The sequence below is a fragment of the Furipterus horrens genome, unplaced genomic scaffold (assembly GCF_987537825.1).
Source record: "Furipterus horrens unplaced genomic scaffold, mFurHor1.1.pri manual_scaffold_4, whole genome shotgun sequence".
In the NCBI taxonomy this organism is placed as follows: Eukaryota; Metazoa; Chordata; class Mammalia; order Chiroptera; family Furipteridae; genus Furipterus; species Furipterus horrens.
The window spans coordinates 45,518,114-45,535,291 of NW_028327174.1; the positions used below are offsets into that span (position 1 = coordinate 45,518,114).

The 17,178-nt window shown below is 31.4% G+C and overlaps 1 protein-coding gene across 1 annotated transcript in view; it reads right to left on the reverse strand.

The window, feature by feature from the left end:
• The window catches only part of ADAMTS20 (ADAM metallopeptidase with thrombospondin type 1 motif 20), a 170,217-nt gene that overhangs the window by 51,757 nt on the left and 101,282 nt on the right, over positions 1–17,178 (reverse strand). Inside the window, exons 21-28 of the mRNA XM_090275524.1 lie at positions 16,999–17,163; positions 16,340–16,504; positions 15,031–15,150; positions 14,310–14,417; positions 13,387–13,551; positions 12,852–13,142; positions 12,017–12,178; positions 10,535–10,711 (exon numbers count right to left, since the gene is read on the reverse strand). Of these exons, the coding sequence (XP_090131650.1) occupies positions 10,535–10,711; positions 12,017–12,178; positions 12,852–13,142; positions 13,387–13,551; positions 14,310–14,417; positions 15,031–15,150; positions 16,340–16,504; positions 16,999–17,163 (1,353 nt within the window). The remainder of the gene's footprint in view (positions 1–10,534; positions 10,712–12,016; positions 12,179–12,851; positions 13,143–13,386; positions 13,552–14,309; positions 14,418–15,030; positions 15,151–16,339; positions 16,505–16,998; positions 17,164–17,178) is intronic.

Below are 17,178 nucleotides of genomic sequence, written 5' to 3' on the forward strand. Positions count from 1 at the left end.
ACTCAGCCATAAGATGAGTGAAATATTACCATTTATTACAGCATGGATGAAACTAGATGGTATGATGCTAAGTGATATCAATCTATGCAAACAAGACAAATACCATATGATTTACTTACATGTCAAATCCAAAGAACAAACAAAACAGAAAGACTCAAATACAAAGAATAGACTGATGGTTGCCAGAAGGAAGGGATGTGGAGGAATGGATGAAAATGGTAAAGGGATGAGACATACAGATCTGTAGTTACAATATAGTCATGGGGATGTAAGCACAGCATAAGGAATATAGTGAAGAATATTGTACTATGTATGGTACCAGGTAAGTACAGGAAATACTGTGGGGCAGGATCTTGTAAAGTGCACTGTGTTGTACACCTGAAACTAAAACAAAATAATATTGAAGGTAAACTGTAATTTTTTAAATTTAAAAACTAAAGTAAAACTGAGTTGAGAAACGTTAAAATAATGTATTTTTTGTATCGGATAAGAAAAATAAGTTTCTCTCCCAATTTTAAAATGACACCAAAAAGAAGAAAAAACATTTAAAAAATATTGCAAAAATCACAATATATCTCTTTATATTTGGGCTTATCAGAATATATTGTGTTGTTCATTCACATGAGAAAATGCAAGTTTCAGAGTATCTGATGTATGCAGCATCCTTTAGTTATTAAAATTTATCAAATTGTTTTATAATGCTCCTTTTATTGTGACATCAGGTAACTAAATGAAATCCTAAAGTTATTCCCAGACTTTTAAATTTTAGTTTCTGGTGAAATAGATTTCCAGAAAGGAATCTGCACTTTACTAAAATTTTTCCAAATAACTTCCCTTTTAAAAAGTTTTCCTGAGCATAATAAGGGAACATTTTCCCAATCTATGAGTCTTATTCATAACTCAGATTTTCTTCATATTTTTATTTTAAAAGTAACCATAAAATCCTTTAGTTTGACAGAAAATCTTGGAGATAATGTTTTATTCCATAAAACACAAAAATATCTATAAAGCAGTCCTCACTATATACCATAATCATAAATGGCCTTCTTTGCCATATATCATTAATACAATAGAAATTTGGATATTAGGATAAATTTCATGTATAAATTATGTACCATCAAAAAAGGTACTTTCTAGGCAGTGCCCCCAAAAATAAATAATTTTTTTTTAAAAAGGTACTTTCTAACAATATACGTCCATATACTACCATTGGTGAAATGAATATAAATGAAACTTCTAAACTCAATAAAGGCAGAAATCACATCTATAAATGTTTACTGAATAAATGAATGAATGAATGCTATGTTGAAAAATATATGCACAAATGCAAAGATTTTTTAAAATATGTAATCTGTTTAATCTAAATGAATAGGGTTGAATGGGGATCTTTTTTGCTTCTACAAAAAAACAACACAGAAAGTAAAGCTCTGTGTAATAGATCTTTTTCTTCAAGGGTTTTGTTGTTCTGATTCTATGTGGTGCCTTGTAAAAATAAAAAGAGCCTTCTCCTGGTTTCATCTAAGATTGAGATCTTGCCAAGTTTAGCATAGAAATGCTGATATGGAGACAGGAACCCATATTTGAGCTTGTTTCCTGACTCGGAGGAAATGTCCAGGAGTGAAGACAGTGCCATGCCTGATTGTCCTCCCTCTTCCAGGATGTGCAAATTTTCCTAAAGCCCACAAATAAACAGTGAAGAAGTTTCCCTCCAATGGAAGGATCTGAACTCTCTCTGGTGATAAAATAAGTCAGTTTTTCATTAATGTGGCAATATAAATTTATTTTCATTCTTTCAGTCTCCTAAAAAGAATATATTCTCACCGAGTATACATTATTATTTACACAGTATAATTTGTACATTTTAATTCTCACACTATACTGAATGACATCTCAAATAGAATGATTAATCATTAATCACACAAAATGCTTTCTGGTTCTATCTATCAAATATATTTGGGTATGTTTAGAAGAAAACTTTTCTGAATATATGTTTATATCCCTCCACGCAAGATATCACAGGCTAGAAATAGAAATGGTTCTACATTGAATGAGCCTTTTTTTGACAATTTTAATTATTGCGTCCAAGTTTTCCTTCACAGAATTCTGACTTCTTGATACAGTATTTTCAATCATGTTGTTATATTTTGGAACAAGTTTAGTTTAGAGCGGTATTTCTTGCTATTAATAAATATCTCATTAAAAGGAACATTTGTCTCAAAAATAATTTGATTATCATCTATCTTAATATATTAGTTTTTTAAAAACTCATTTATCAGCTGTAATACAAGCTCTGTGTCCTGATTTATTCATATTTCCATTCTTCATACTTAGTAAATATCAAAATGCACAGTAAGTACTATATAGATATCTACTGAGTGAATAAAAAATAGAAATTCATGAAGATAATAAATTAGGGATTTAATAAGAAAAAAAATGGAGCAAGGATTGGCTTATCTTTCTTCTCTTAATTAAAATAGCAAAGTAGAGAGTTTCAGCTCCTCAAAAATTCTTTTAAGTCATTAAAAATAAATATTCACTGTAGACACAAACCATTAGCTACACTATCCTCATATTTGTCCATTTAAATTCTCTCTGAATCTCTCATCTATCTACTTACTGGCAAGAAGTGGACATTTCTGTACTATTGCTACTTCTCAGTACCGATGGCTGAGATTGAAGGACAGTAAAAGACTGAAATGTAGAAGAGATATTCTTCAATACATGTATTCCACAAAGGACTTATACTCAAGAGTAAAAATTCAACTCTTACAAATTAATAAGATAAAGCAGAAAATTTGATTAAAAGACAAAGGACTTCATTCGATAGGTACTTAAAAAGAATTCTTATGGTAATAAACATATGAAAAGGTACTCAACTGGGCATCACAAAATGCAAATTAAAACAAAATACCACTACACATCTACCAGAATCACTAAGATTTAAAAGTCTGATATACCAAATGTTGAAAAGGATGTGGAACAACTGGAATTCTCCTACAACCATCTTAAAAAACTGTCTGATAGAACTTACTATCCCTGAACATATGCATACAATAAGATCCTGCAATTCAACTCCTGGCTACATATCCACTAGATCTGTGTATGCGTGTTCACCAAAAGATGCAGGTGAAAAACATTCATAGCAGCATTATTTGTAAGTTCCAAATTAAAAACAATCCAACTCCTTGTCAACTGGAAAATAAACATTCATACAAATCATATTCATTCAATTCATACAATACTAAATTGCAAAGAGAAACTAAATTTACACACTTGTGTTACTCTCACAAGCAATTTATCTAAGTTCCACTTAGATAAAGTTCAAAGGCAAGCAACTTACCTATGATATTTGATATCAGAATTGAAGTTACCTTTGGGGTGACTTTAAGGAGCTATATGGGTGACTTTCTGGGGCTGCTGATGTTCTTGGTTTGGGTGCAGGCTACACAGATGTATTAACTTTGGAAAATTCAATAAACTGTACCTTTATGATTTCAAATTGTACTGCATGTTATATTTCCATAAAAGTTTAAAGGAAAAAAAAACTCATCCAAATTGATTTCTCTCATACTAAATATAACTTGCTTCAGTGGACTTCCATTTCAGGTTTTTTGATGTGTTACTAGCTTTATCTACTGTATTTGAATTTTTAGCTTGAGGAATACCTAGAGAATATCTATGTATTATAGGATAAGTGATAATGATGAGCAAAATATATTGAGCTTTTATGTACCAGGCTCTATACCAACCACTTTATCTGTTGTTTCTTTTAACCCTTAAAAAAAAAAAAAAAGGTCCTCTTTAGGTAGCCACTAATTTCTAGTCTAAGAAAATAAACTTGAAGAACTGTTAAATAACTTGTCAAAGGTCATTCAGTTAAATAACAGCAGTCAAATCAAACCTAGGCATTCTAACCCCACAACTCACTCAACCACAAGATTTAGGATAGACTTAATATTTAACATTTCAGCAAACTTAAAAATAATATATCTTCAGACTCTTTTGGTGAATAAAAGTTTACATTTCTCTTGGTGAAACAATTTTTTTCTCTTACACGAGACTAATATAAAATTAGGTATGTTCCATCAAATTGGTCCTGGAACCTGAAATGTAAGCCAAGTGCTCTCAAATTAACTTCTTGGTTCGTTGCCCAAGCATTTTTCTCTGAACAGATTTTACTGATGTCATAATTATCATGACTTTTCTCATTTTCTTTCTATAAAAAGAGGCTTGTTCTACAATTGCTAATTTTTTCCTATGATAAGGAAAATGCATATCAGTAGATCGTTAAGAAACTAGACCCATCATCTATCCTTTCCGTAAGAGGTATTTAAGAACAAACGAGAAAGCCTCTGCTTTTGGAAAATCCTACCAATTTCTAGTAGTATGTGATTTTCTTATCAGTGACACTATGTCAACTATAAAAAGCCTCAGAAATGTATATTTTTAAAACTTTGAAGCAAAAATTTTAAGTCTGTTCAATTGGCTTCCAAACTTTCAGTTTAACTGAGTATTAACAAGATTTGTTAAAATATAAAAATATAGCTCTGGTACTTTTAAAGATATGCATGACATCAGGGAAATTAAAAATTTGTGAGACAACTTTCAACAAAAGTTTTGAATAATTAGTATACTGGATTTAAAATCAAGTACTAGTATATGAAAGGAAAATCAGTGATGAACTTTGCTAGATGAAGGCATGTATTTTTGCAAGGTAATTTATTCATCTTAGGAAGCTTTTGATACCACATATTGAAACAACCAGATTTTTGAACTGCTATAACAGTGTTGATCTAAGATACTCAAAACTAATGAAACATTCTACCACTTTTTAAAAAGTGAGATGATTATAACAATAGTTAAGTGAGAGAAAACTGTTATTCATAAATTAAAATTTATCTTTAATATTATATATTCACCTTATACTTTTAAATTCATGTTTGTATATGTTCTACAAATCACAAAATATATTCATATATATATTGGGTATGTTTGCGGTGCATATATATATATATATTATAAAAATATATAAAGGTACTTGCTCAAAACTTTTTGCTGATAAAGGCATATATGATCAAAAAATTGAAATCAATTGTCTAGAAAATGTCAGGCAATAGATTTAAAAATATTAATGCTTGCCATATAATTATATATAGGAACTAAAATATAATTTTCTGAAAATACAGAAAATTATTTTTTAAATTTAGGGTATCCAAATGCACTAATATTAACAATGCTTATATATCTTATATAAACAGTGTCGTCATTCAGCACATTGATAGTGTAGAATTATGCTCTAAAATATTTAAGTCTATTTTTTCAGAGATTCTTAAACTTTTGGAAGCATTTTGTATAGGAAAAGAGAATAACCACAAAAACATGGTAATGTTTCAATATATAAATAAATAATATTCAAACATATACAAATATAAAGAAAAATATGGCACATCACCACTTCACGTCAGGATGTTTCTTAAGAGTTATTTTAAACTCTATACTCTGACTTCACTCAACATAACACACTCACAGAAAGTCTCTTCATTCGTGATCTCATCATTAATTAAATTATGTACTTAACTTTTTCGTGGTCATACATATCAAACCTGCAAGGACCATTTGTGTCTCCAAAATTATTTTCAGAGCACTGTATATACAGAAAACTATAAATCCATCCATGTTTTCCCTTTCGGTGAGGCATGAAACCTCATGTGCAGGAGAGGAAGATGCTGCAAATACGCAAAGGCTTAACTATTCTGGTAGCATAGGGACTTGGGACAGCGCTCATCTCTTGCCAGGTTACAAGAGAAAATATCCTACTAGTTTAGGCTTCTAGAAGGATTCACCAGTAGAATTATTGTGTTGTCAAGTACAATCCCCATTATTAATTCTTGGGTGATTGTAATCTATGAAGCCCCCAATATTATGAGTCTTCAATACTATAAATCACAAAGGAATTCCCACTCTGCATTCTAACCATCTGTTTATTTACACTCACTACTAAACCGCAGACTCCTTGTATACGAGGCTTGTGCCTGGTTTTTCTCTAGTGACTAGCACAATGCCTGCTATGCAGGAGATGTTCATAATTTGGAGTAGCATCCATGAATGTAACAGAAGGATATGGTAAATAAACAAACAGAAACACTTATTAATCATTAACGATTTCTATAAAAAATTGGAATAAAATAGATTTCCAGACTATTATTATGCTTGTGTGCCTTTTCCAAATTTAAGAAAATAATTACTACAAATATTGTTACTGAACACTCCACTTTTCAGAGAATTGACAGATTCTTGAAACCATTTCCCCCACATGTCACCTGGTTCCCCTGGCCGCTGCTGGCCTTAGGAGCAACGGAGGAGTTACAAGCTTCTTCCTGAGTGCATTCCACCTGAAATGGAAGCTACCTTGGAAGGAACAGCCTGACCCTCTTCTCAGGCCCTCAATGTTCTTCTGTCACACAATACTAAAATCAACAAACTGCAGATTTACTGGGTGTGTGCTGCTACCACATACCCACTTCTGGAAGAGCTTCTGTTGCAGTCTGTATATCTATTTAGTATATACACTGCATTTTATGAAATACAGAGTAAATAAATATTTTACAAAATGGTACAGAAGTATTCTTTTAAAAAGAAACATTTTGGAGGAAAGCTCTGTAAGCAAGAGGGTTCAAGTATCAAGCTTTCATTTTTTAAATTAATTTTCTCACTTTCGTACAAAAAGAAATCTTTAATGACAAGAAAAATACTCTCTTTACTTCTGTTGGATCACCATCAATCCCAGACACATCGAAATACACATTATTTTTCTTACCAACTATGATTTCATTCTATGTGGAGAAAATAAACATGTAGGAAAATGACTTACTTAAATGAGACTTAGTTGGGAAATATAGATTAATATAAATTTACTTAAAGTTCATTTGTTGGAATAATCTGATTATGTTATGTGTTACTATATATAAGTAAGAGAAGAGAAAAACAAAACTTTACTTACCTTTTAGAGACTATCTTGGTCCTATGTACATCTATTTTTAACATACTAAATTACTTTGTTTTTATCATAAATTTTTATTCATTATTTATAATATTTAAAAAGAAACTATAAAATTTCTAGTATTTTAAAATTGATAGCTAAACAACAAATTATATATTTTTAATACCAATGTTAGTTTCTAATAGAATTATCTGAAAAATAGCAGCTTATACTGAGTAACATTATAAAAACATGTACTGTTTTACAGTTAAATGTTTAATAAAAGAAACGAAAAGATGTTATTTAAGAAAAATATACCACCAAAGTAAAAGAGGCATTCATTACAATACAAGATCTATTTGGTGACTTAAAATATTTTTAGGTATTAATCCAAGGGGTAAAAATACAACGCACATACATGAATTATGCAAAGCACAAAGCCACGACACATGTCATTAATAAGCAAGGGTTAAAGTACAATTATTTTACATTGACTAATCACAAAAAATAGTCATTAAATTAACAGACATGGGTTAAGATTTATTTATTCCTTTTTTTTAATCATGCTTATAAATTATTACAAGATTTTCCATAACATAAAAATGTAAATGTACATTAACAAATTTCTTCTTAGTTACATTTTAATGATTTAGCACTTCATATTTTAATTTTGCTTTAAAATGAAAAGTGTTTCTGAAATTTCATGTCATTCATATATGTGCACATGTATACACATATACACATACATTCTTAATTTTCTAATCTAGTGTGTGGGACCTGTTGAAATTAAAGTTATCCATGAAAGAATATTTACCTGATATGTTAATAAGAGGTATTCTGAAGTTTAGCTAATATGTAGCAACACTGAAAGAGGTAAAAGGTTATATCAAGCTATAACAAAACTTCAGATCCCTTAAACCCTTTTAATATAAAAGGCTAATTTAAGGAGTAAAATTCTTCATATAAGAAAAGAAATCCAGGAACTCTAATGATATATATGTACTTCATACATACAAAAGGTAAATAAATAAGTTTGTAAAAATTCTGATATAAACATTTGTGATTTCTAAAATTCACCTTCAATTAATCAAAAAAATAAAGATTACAGTTCTTCACTAGTGCAAAGACTGAGTTATTCAATGAACTCCTTTCAGAACAGACATGTTGTAAATGAATTGTGTACTTCTGTCTTACTATTTTATAATTTGTGGTTATTATTATTTTCTTGTTCATTTGTTTTTATGAGGTTGAAAAAGTCATCTCTGCACAGGACTTTAATGATCATTCAAGGTTTTTCACTTAAGACATTACTTACATACAAAAACTAGCATGACACAAATATACTGGAATGTAGTATCAGGTATATTTCAACACTATGTAAATATAGTGTGATGCTATTCACTTTAAACTTACATAATGTTATAGGCCAATCTCAGTAAAGCTGGGAAAAAAATGTGTGAATACTACAGTGAATATATAGGAAGTTTGATAAACTTAAAGTTGTCTTAAAATATTAAACAAAGGGTTAAAAATCTAAAACTGACCACAGATGAACATTTTTAATTTTAATATTCTATAATTACATTTTATGTTAAATTCAAAAAGCATTATAAAGTTTGTTAAATAAAACAGAAGTGAGCAAACTTTTCCTAGAAAGGGCCAAATAGTAAATATTTCAGATTTGAGGGCCATACAGTCTCTATTGCAATTAATCAACTCTGCTTTATATTGCAAAAGCAGCCTTAGATAATACATAAAAATGTCCATGACTGTGTTCCAATAAAGCTTATTTACAAAAATAGGCAGTGGGCCAGATTTAATACATTGGCCAGTTTGCTGATTCTTTAAATAGAAAATCTGACTCAAAAACACAATCTTAGGTATTTCAATACCTAGCACAAAGCAGGAGACACTAAATAAACGTTTAATGCTTTGAAAATTAATAAAGTTATGAGTGAGTAGGGAAAAGAAAACCCTTGTGCTCGGAAACAAATGCCATTACAATTCAATCTCTAATAAGTGGTTAGGACTCAGCTTTCTTAATTGGAACAAAATTCCAAGAAGGCAATCCATAGCCTTATTAAAACCTACATTTGCAAATTAAAACCAATAAAATGAAAAAATATATAACACAGGTATAGTAAAGAAAAAGTGAATTTCTAATCTAAGATGGCATGGCTAAGAAAAAAATGATAATTTTTTGTGGTGAGTTTTTATAGTATTACAAATCTCTTCAACTAGACTGTAAATTCCATAGGGGTAAGAAACATGTCTTTACTATCTCTGTAGCATGGTGCCTAGGATATAGTAGAGGGTCAGTAAACATTTTATTAAGTAAACACGTGGATGCTTTCTGTGGCAAAATATGTCTTTTTTAAATTCCCACAAAATGACAGTTCTCTGATGCAGCAATTTAAGATCTCCCTATAAAGTTAAAATATTTGTTGTTTTATATCACTCACACTTTGACTATTACGATGAATTTTTGCCTGAATTATAACCTGACCTACTTTTCAAAAAGCCTAAGTGGAAATTTGGGCTTAGATATCATTGCAAAGCTTGGACTTAGATAAAGAAAAACAAGTGTACACATCAGAGTTGGCTATAGAACCAGAGTTATAATTATCTTCCAAATGAAGAAATGTTTAGTTTTATAAATGTAATTATAAATAGATTATAGACTCAAATCAGTTTTCACCTAAAAGAAGTATACTTGGTTATTCATGATTTAAAATATCAAAAGTGTCCAAAATGCTAATTTTCAAATATATAAATTAATTAATTTACAAAGCTTGGATACTTGAAAAATACTAGAAAAAATAAAACATTCACAAACAATACTTATGAATTTTGTCTATGACTCCAAAAAATAAAACAAAAAATTTAAACATACCCCCAGAACAGTAACTCCACACAGTGGAAGAAATGAATATTCATATAAATTACTACATAAACCATACTTTTCCATGATGTATGTAACAAACTGTAAACAATTAATTTACTTTATGTATGTAAAGTTCTCTATCCTTATTTTTATAAAATATTTTCACATTTCCAAACAAAATACTAAGTTTAACAATGATAAAAAGAAAGTTTTAAAGAAAATTATTTGCTTTTGGATCAGTTACTGGACATTGACGGACAAAAGAAAGCTACATACAGTTACACAAACAAGACACAGGCTTAATTTGTCATTGTTACAAGCACAATGTTAACATTAGGTACAAATGTAAATAGTAAACATTTCTGATTAATTGTAGAGCAAGCCAAAGCTGTACTAGAGTAAAATATTTCCATTAGAATAGTACTGTGGTTCAAAATTCATTTGTAAAAAATAAATACATATAAAACGATTATATAAATTACAGTACTTGAAATTGAACAGATTGTTCTTCCAAACTTTCAAATTCAATAACACAAGCCAAGATGACCAATGGTCTCCTTAAAAAATAATGAGAAGATAATAGTGTGTGTATCACAATTTATAAAAAGAGAAAATTAAAGTAAAAGGGACATAGTAGAACAAAAAGGCTAAAAACAAGAATACTATCGTACCGATTTCCATGGTCCCCGATGCCATGATACATCATCAGGGCAAGCATGCACATGACATTGTGCCACACTGGGTGGCTTGTTTAAGATTTCACAGTTTTGCTCCTGTGACATTTGCCCATTGGGAAATTGACACACTACAAATCTTGATTTTACTCCTCCTCCACATGTTTGTGTACACTAAAAATAAGAAGAAAATTCAAAACTATGTGGCTTTAAAGAGAATATTATATTGTTTCATCAAATTTTTAATACATAATTAGTAATGCTACATTTTAAATTTTATCCTTTCTTTATAATTGTCAACATTTCTTCCTGGGTAAAAACTAAAGTATTACTTCCATAATTTAAAAAATAGATAAAATTTTGAGAATTAGTATCATAAAATATTTCAATAAAATATCAAGATGTCTATAATAAAGACTCTTGGTCTGTAATATAGACTCTTGGTAGGTTAAGGGCATGACAGGTTAAGCCAAAAATAAAACTGACTGACTTAAGTAATAAATATTAACTACATAATGTATGGTAACTTATCAATAGATTACTCTGTAGCCATGAAGGCTAATAGGGCAGATCTAAATTTATAAACATGGAAATATGTTCAGTATATATTACATGAAACAGCAGGTGGCAAAGTAGTATGAGTGATATGACCCTATTTTTAGACCAACATAGAACATAAGTCTGGTAGAAAATGTATCAATATGTTAAAAGTTCTTATCTCTATAAAATCTTTCATATTATTTGAATTTTCACAGTAAGTATATCTAAATTCAGAAGTAAAAATGTTACTAGATATTTATTAGCACCTGGTAAGAAGTGTATCTTAAAAAAAATGATCTCTACATTTCTTATGAAGAAAAAATATGTACTAAAAATCATTAAGCAAAAATGTTTGACTAGTTAAATTAGGTGGCTTATTTTATTCATCCAACAGCATTATTTCTTTTTTTATTCTTTCTCATCTATAATGTTGGTGAGATTAGAATTCATTATAACCATTTTAAAAATTATCTTCATGTCTGAAAATGACAAGAATTTTGCCAGGATATAAAGAAAGTACTCAATAATCATCAACTATCTGTTTAAAAGATTCATCAGATAAATGGTTCAGTAGTCAGATATAAACATGGGCTATATATCCATATAATTTTCTATCTATGTCAATCCAATTTTCTAAGAAATTAAATCATTAATATACTAATTTTAGGAAAGAATTAGATTCACAGACACACTGGCTACCCTTATTAGATTTCTTGAAAAATCTAAAGTACATATTTCCTGTCATGAGTGAGTGATATTTACCATAAGAGGATATCTATTAAAAGGACATGGTTTTACTCACTGGAGAAAAAAAAAACAAACAGATCTCTCTGGATAGTATAGTGAAGTAAGGTTATCCATCAGTAATAGTAGGGAGTGCTCAACTTTCGGTCTTCAGAGATGCCAATCTCCGCAAGTTCAAGAAACACTATGACTTACTTCTCCCCAGCCTCCATAGGTCCACCGAGGACATGGTCCTGAGTCACAGTGCTTCGACTCCGGGGGTTTGGCGGCTGCATCACAGTAATGGGCACTTTGTCCGTTTTCATCCTGGCAGACCACGACTCGGCGCTGGACACCGCCCGCACAGCTGCTGGAGCACTGACAATGACAAAACACGCAAGCCATGGGGAAAAAATTAGTATTTGACTCAGATTCAAACTCTCCACAGTAAAATCCTCCTCATTGGAATCATAATTTAAATCGGGAAAATAATGTCAGAACACTTGAGTTTTACTAGGGGCTCATTAGAATTTGTTGATGAAAAGGTGATGTTTTAAAGCTTGCAGTAGAAAATTCACCTTTGTCCTAAGTATTAAGTAAAAAGGAATGGAAGTTTCAAGGTCTCAATATGAAGCAATAAATAGTTACTTAACTTTTATATTGGAGTTTTTATTTTGTGTAATTAATCTCATGTTAAAATATAAAATATAATTGTATCTTCTGTAGTTTATCATGATTTTACACCAGCTTGCTGCACTGTTATCCATTTCTAGGTTTGGTTTTTTCATAAAACTTTGTAGTCTTAAAATATTTTCTTTATCTTTTACTATAATGGACTAGAATCTGATTATTTTTAATGACATCCTTTTGTAAGCATAATATCACATTAGTGTATATTGGGGACTTGTTATCTATATCAAAACTTGCTTACTCCCTTTAAGATTTACACTATTGATCTTCTGACTAGCATTTGCTGTCATTACATACATATCCACTTAAAAAGCTATAATGTAACAAAATTACAGAATATAACTCAATAAAGACAGCTTACTGATCCCCACGGTCCCGTTCTCCATTGGTTTCCTCTGATTGATGGATGGACCCCCCATTTTTCATTATCTTCTGGTTTGTGAGTTAATGGAAAATTCCTGCCTGGAAAATGGTTTGGCTGCTCAGAGAGGCCTGGAAAGTTGCTGTACGTGGGTGGGCATGGGGCCGCATCACATTCTTGTTCTGCTGAAGGGCGGACTTCAGGGTCGCAGTAATTCTCATTAATTAGCTGATGGTACTTGATGCATAAAACTTGTCGATTTGTTTTTCCAGGGCCACAGGAAGCTGAACACTGATCACAAATTTAGACATTTGTAATACAATGAACTATAATATTACTAAATAGCAAATATTTTTATTATTTTAATGTTTCAATTAGTTAACATTCAGTATTATGCTATTTGAGGAGTACAGCACATATTTAGACATTTATATAACTTACAAAGTGATTCCCCCCCTATAACTGCAGTACCCAATTTGTACTTCTTAATTATATTTAAAGTTTTCATTTTATTTTTTCTCATAAAAATACTTACAGGTGACCAATTCCCTGTTTGCCACTCCCCACAAGGGCTAAAACAGACAGAGATTTCAGCAGGTCGAGGTAAATGTGCACAGTACGATTCATCTGCTATTCCATCATGAGCATCACGACAGCTTACATAGCGGGCTTGATTGCCTCTTCCACAAGATGCGGAGCACTTTAAAAAAAATTTATTTATACCAAGTTGTTATATAGTACCTCTCCTAATTCCCTGACACATAGCTATTGCTCAGATTTCTGAAACATCAGGTTTCCTGAAAAATCATTTTGTAAATGATATTACCCAGCATTGCTTCTGAGTCAATGACAGGGCAGTGAATATCCCACTCAGGTTAGATCATAAATTTCACAAATCAAATATTTACAATAATGAGAAAAAAACACTCAACTTCTTGGAATACTGATTAGTTATTTGCAAAATTAGGTATATAAAAAGCATTTTATATTATAGAATGTTAAGATATTTAAAATATCTTCAAAGACCTAATTAATAGAGTAGATGTGAACCCATAATTTTTTCAGAGAATATGCAAAGCCTTAAAATATATGTGACATATGGTTAAAGCAAAGCTTTTAGTTTAGAAAAACATGAAATGTCAGTAGTTTAAATAAAGGCTGATAAAAGCCTCATATCTGCTTTTCATAACAACATGTGACATATTATCCCCATTTTGTAGATTAGAAAATAGACGGAGAAAACTTAAGTTTCTTGTCCAAAGACATATAGTTCTTGAACGGCACAGCAGGATTTGGCCATTACATTACCTAGTTCTAAACCCAAAACTTCTTCCACACTATCAAAATACCTAAGAATGAATGCACATATTAATTTGGCAAATCTGTAGCAAGCATTTTGTTAATGTCTAAAAGCCTCCAATAATAGAAACTCTGTAGCTCTTAAAGAAATTCACTTACTGGAGTCCAAGAACCATGTCGCCATTGTACTTGCTTTCCCATGGGAACGGCTGGTAATGAAGTGGCCCCAATTTTAGGGATAATTGGGCAAGGTGTCACTATGCAGTCCTATTCAGAAGAAAATTTGATCTCGTAAAACATGAATTAACTAATCACTCTGATGTATTTTAAATCCTATACTTCATTTCTTATTCCATATATCTATTTCAAGAACAGTGGCAAACAATGTAAAGGTGTCCCCCACCCCTAGCTGCCCAGCTGAAGTACAAAGTACTGTCAAGGGCTTGAGGAGGACAGCTTTACTCTGAATTTTCAAGTTTGGGTCATTTTGTCTGATGAATGAAAAGAGAAAAGAGCAATAGTTCTTAAAAAAAAATCACTGAACTGAAACATTCTGAATGAACACAGACACTACCTTAAACAGTACGACACATTTTAAAAGTTCATGATATTCATAATAGATAGTGTCTTTCTTCTGTAGTTCAAAGGATAGAAATATATGTTTAATGAGTAATCCAAAGACAGATAAAGAATTGAAAAATCATTACTAAAGCTATAGAGCTGGCAAAACCGGGAACAACAAATTCTCTCTGACACACATCACACACATGTTCTCAAGGCACACAGGGGGAAAAATACAGGTGGAAATAATTTTAACATATCAATCACCCACCTATATTATAAATCTTTCTTTTACAATCCATAAAGAGGTGTCCTTTACCTGCCTGTCACTAGGGCGACTAGCTCGATGACACACTCTGTCATCCAACACTGCACTCTGTAGCTCACTGACACATTTAACAGCACGTATCTGATATCCATGTCCACACGTGGCTGTGCACTGAAGAACATGAACAGATACCAAATGCCATTATTGTTTAAAAATTACATTAACTTAATTTTTAATAAATACACAGTTAATAATATACTTTTAGTATATCTTTTTATTACTCTTTTATACTAGATTACAGACTAAATATTAGTAAATTTACTGTATACATTTATTCAAATTTATGTAGATACTAATAAAATATTGAGGTTAAAGCAGACAATTATTATCATATCATTAAACCATTATCATGTAACAATATCCCTAGAGACCTGACATTTTGGAGGTAGAGTTGATAGAATTTAGGGAAACTAAATACTTTTCAAAATCCACCTGGTGTATGTATGTCATTAGTATGCTATATAAATTGAATAATTGAAATACGGTATTGGAGGAGAGCTCTACAGGTACCCTAGATGACAAGTATTTGGGTCCTAGAACAAATTAAGCCTGAAATATCACTAGAGACAAAATGACAAGACTGAAGCTGTACTACTCTGAGCACATCATGAGACAGCAGGGTTTTTGGGGGAAAGAATAATACTGGGAAAAACAAAAGGCAGCAGAAAGAGCAGAAGACCAAATATGAGATGGATTGACTCCATAAAAGAAACCATAGATATGAGTCTACAGAGCTGAGTAGGGCTGTTGAGGATAGGACATTGTGCACATCACTCATTCATAGGGTCGCCAGGAGTCAGAGCTCAGTAAATTCCAAAGAGATAAAGGAGGAAGGGCACTAAGAAAAAGTTAAAGGGAAGACAAGAGGTTTCCCATCAACCATGGCAATCTCCACAGGATAATCAACTACCCACCCTTCTCCAGCCCATCGCTGTTCATCCTGCAGATGCCTGCCTACCTCCCCTTGGGCAAAATGTCTAAACAATGCGCATTCTAAATACAGTGAAGATAATTTAGAAACAGAACATGAAAATATTTACAAACAAGCTGATGAAAGCATAAAATTTGTAGCATTTTGGTTAACAAAAGGAAATTCTAAAGCAAAGCTGAAATATTTACCAGAGCAGATTTAATAGCACTACTGAGAAAGTTTTGTGGAGAGTGTTTACTATTTCAGTGGCAATTTTCCAATAAACCATTCCAAATTTTTCTGCATCCACTAAAAGAATGAATACACCACAATGTTTGTGTTACTCTGTAAAGATGGATTATATCAGAAAAACCCTTATCATATACTCACAGAACCCCATGGTCCTACTTGCCAGGAAGCACATGTATGAAGCTCACATGGTCTCAGAGACTCAGGTTTGGTGCTTGGATTACAGAAGTCATCACTCAGATGATCTTCATTCAGTTTACACCATACCTGCCGCTGCTTTGTTCCTTTTCCACATGTTACAAGACACTGTAAGGACACAAGTGACCATTATTTATTTTCAATATTAATCAATAAATGCCTTACAAAATGATGCAATGATTACTTTGCATATTAAAATACAGTTGAAAGACCATTCCTAAAGATATTTTCCCTTCATTCCTCCAGACATTCACTGGATAAGATCAGCCACTTGGACTTGATGTCCAAATCCCAGTGCAACATTTATTTGTCCTAGAAACAAAGGTACAAAAATAACCTTTATATTAGTATGTATCTCAGGCTCTTGTGGACAGTGGGACTTTCTTATGAAAATGGTTATAGATTAAACACAAGTTAAGGTTATTGTTAGCCAGAGACTGTAAATATTTCAATAACAAACCACTTATTAATTTTTATTGGCCTGATAACAGTTATTTACAAAATAATAAAATTAAATAGTTTTGAAATACATAAAGCATTATATTGCAAAGCTTTCCTACACATTATCATAACAGCTCTAAGCCTTATGTGTTTAATGTTACCTCACTCCACTCACTGGTAGCCCAACTGGGACAGGGAAATTCATTGCAATGCTCTATGGTCACTTGGGGATGCTGCTGGCATTCTCTGTCAGCAAGACGGTGGCCAAAGTTATTTATACAATAAGATTCTCGAGACCTTTCCCCTCCTCCGCAACTCCTGGAACACTGATTAAAAGACAA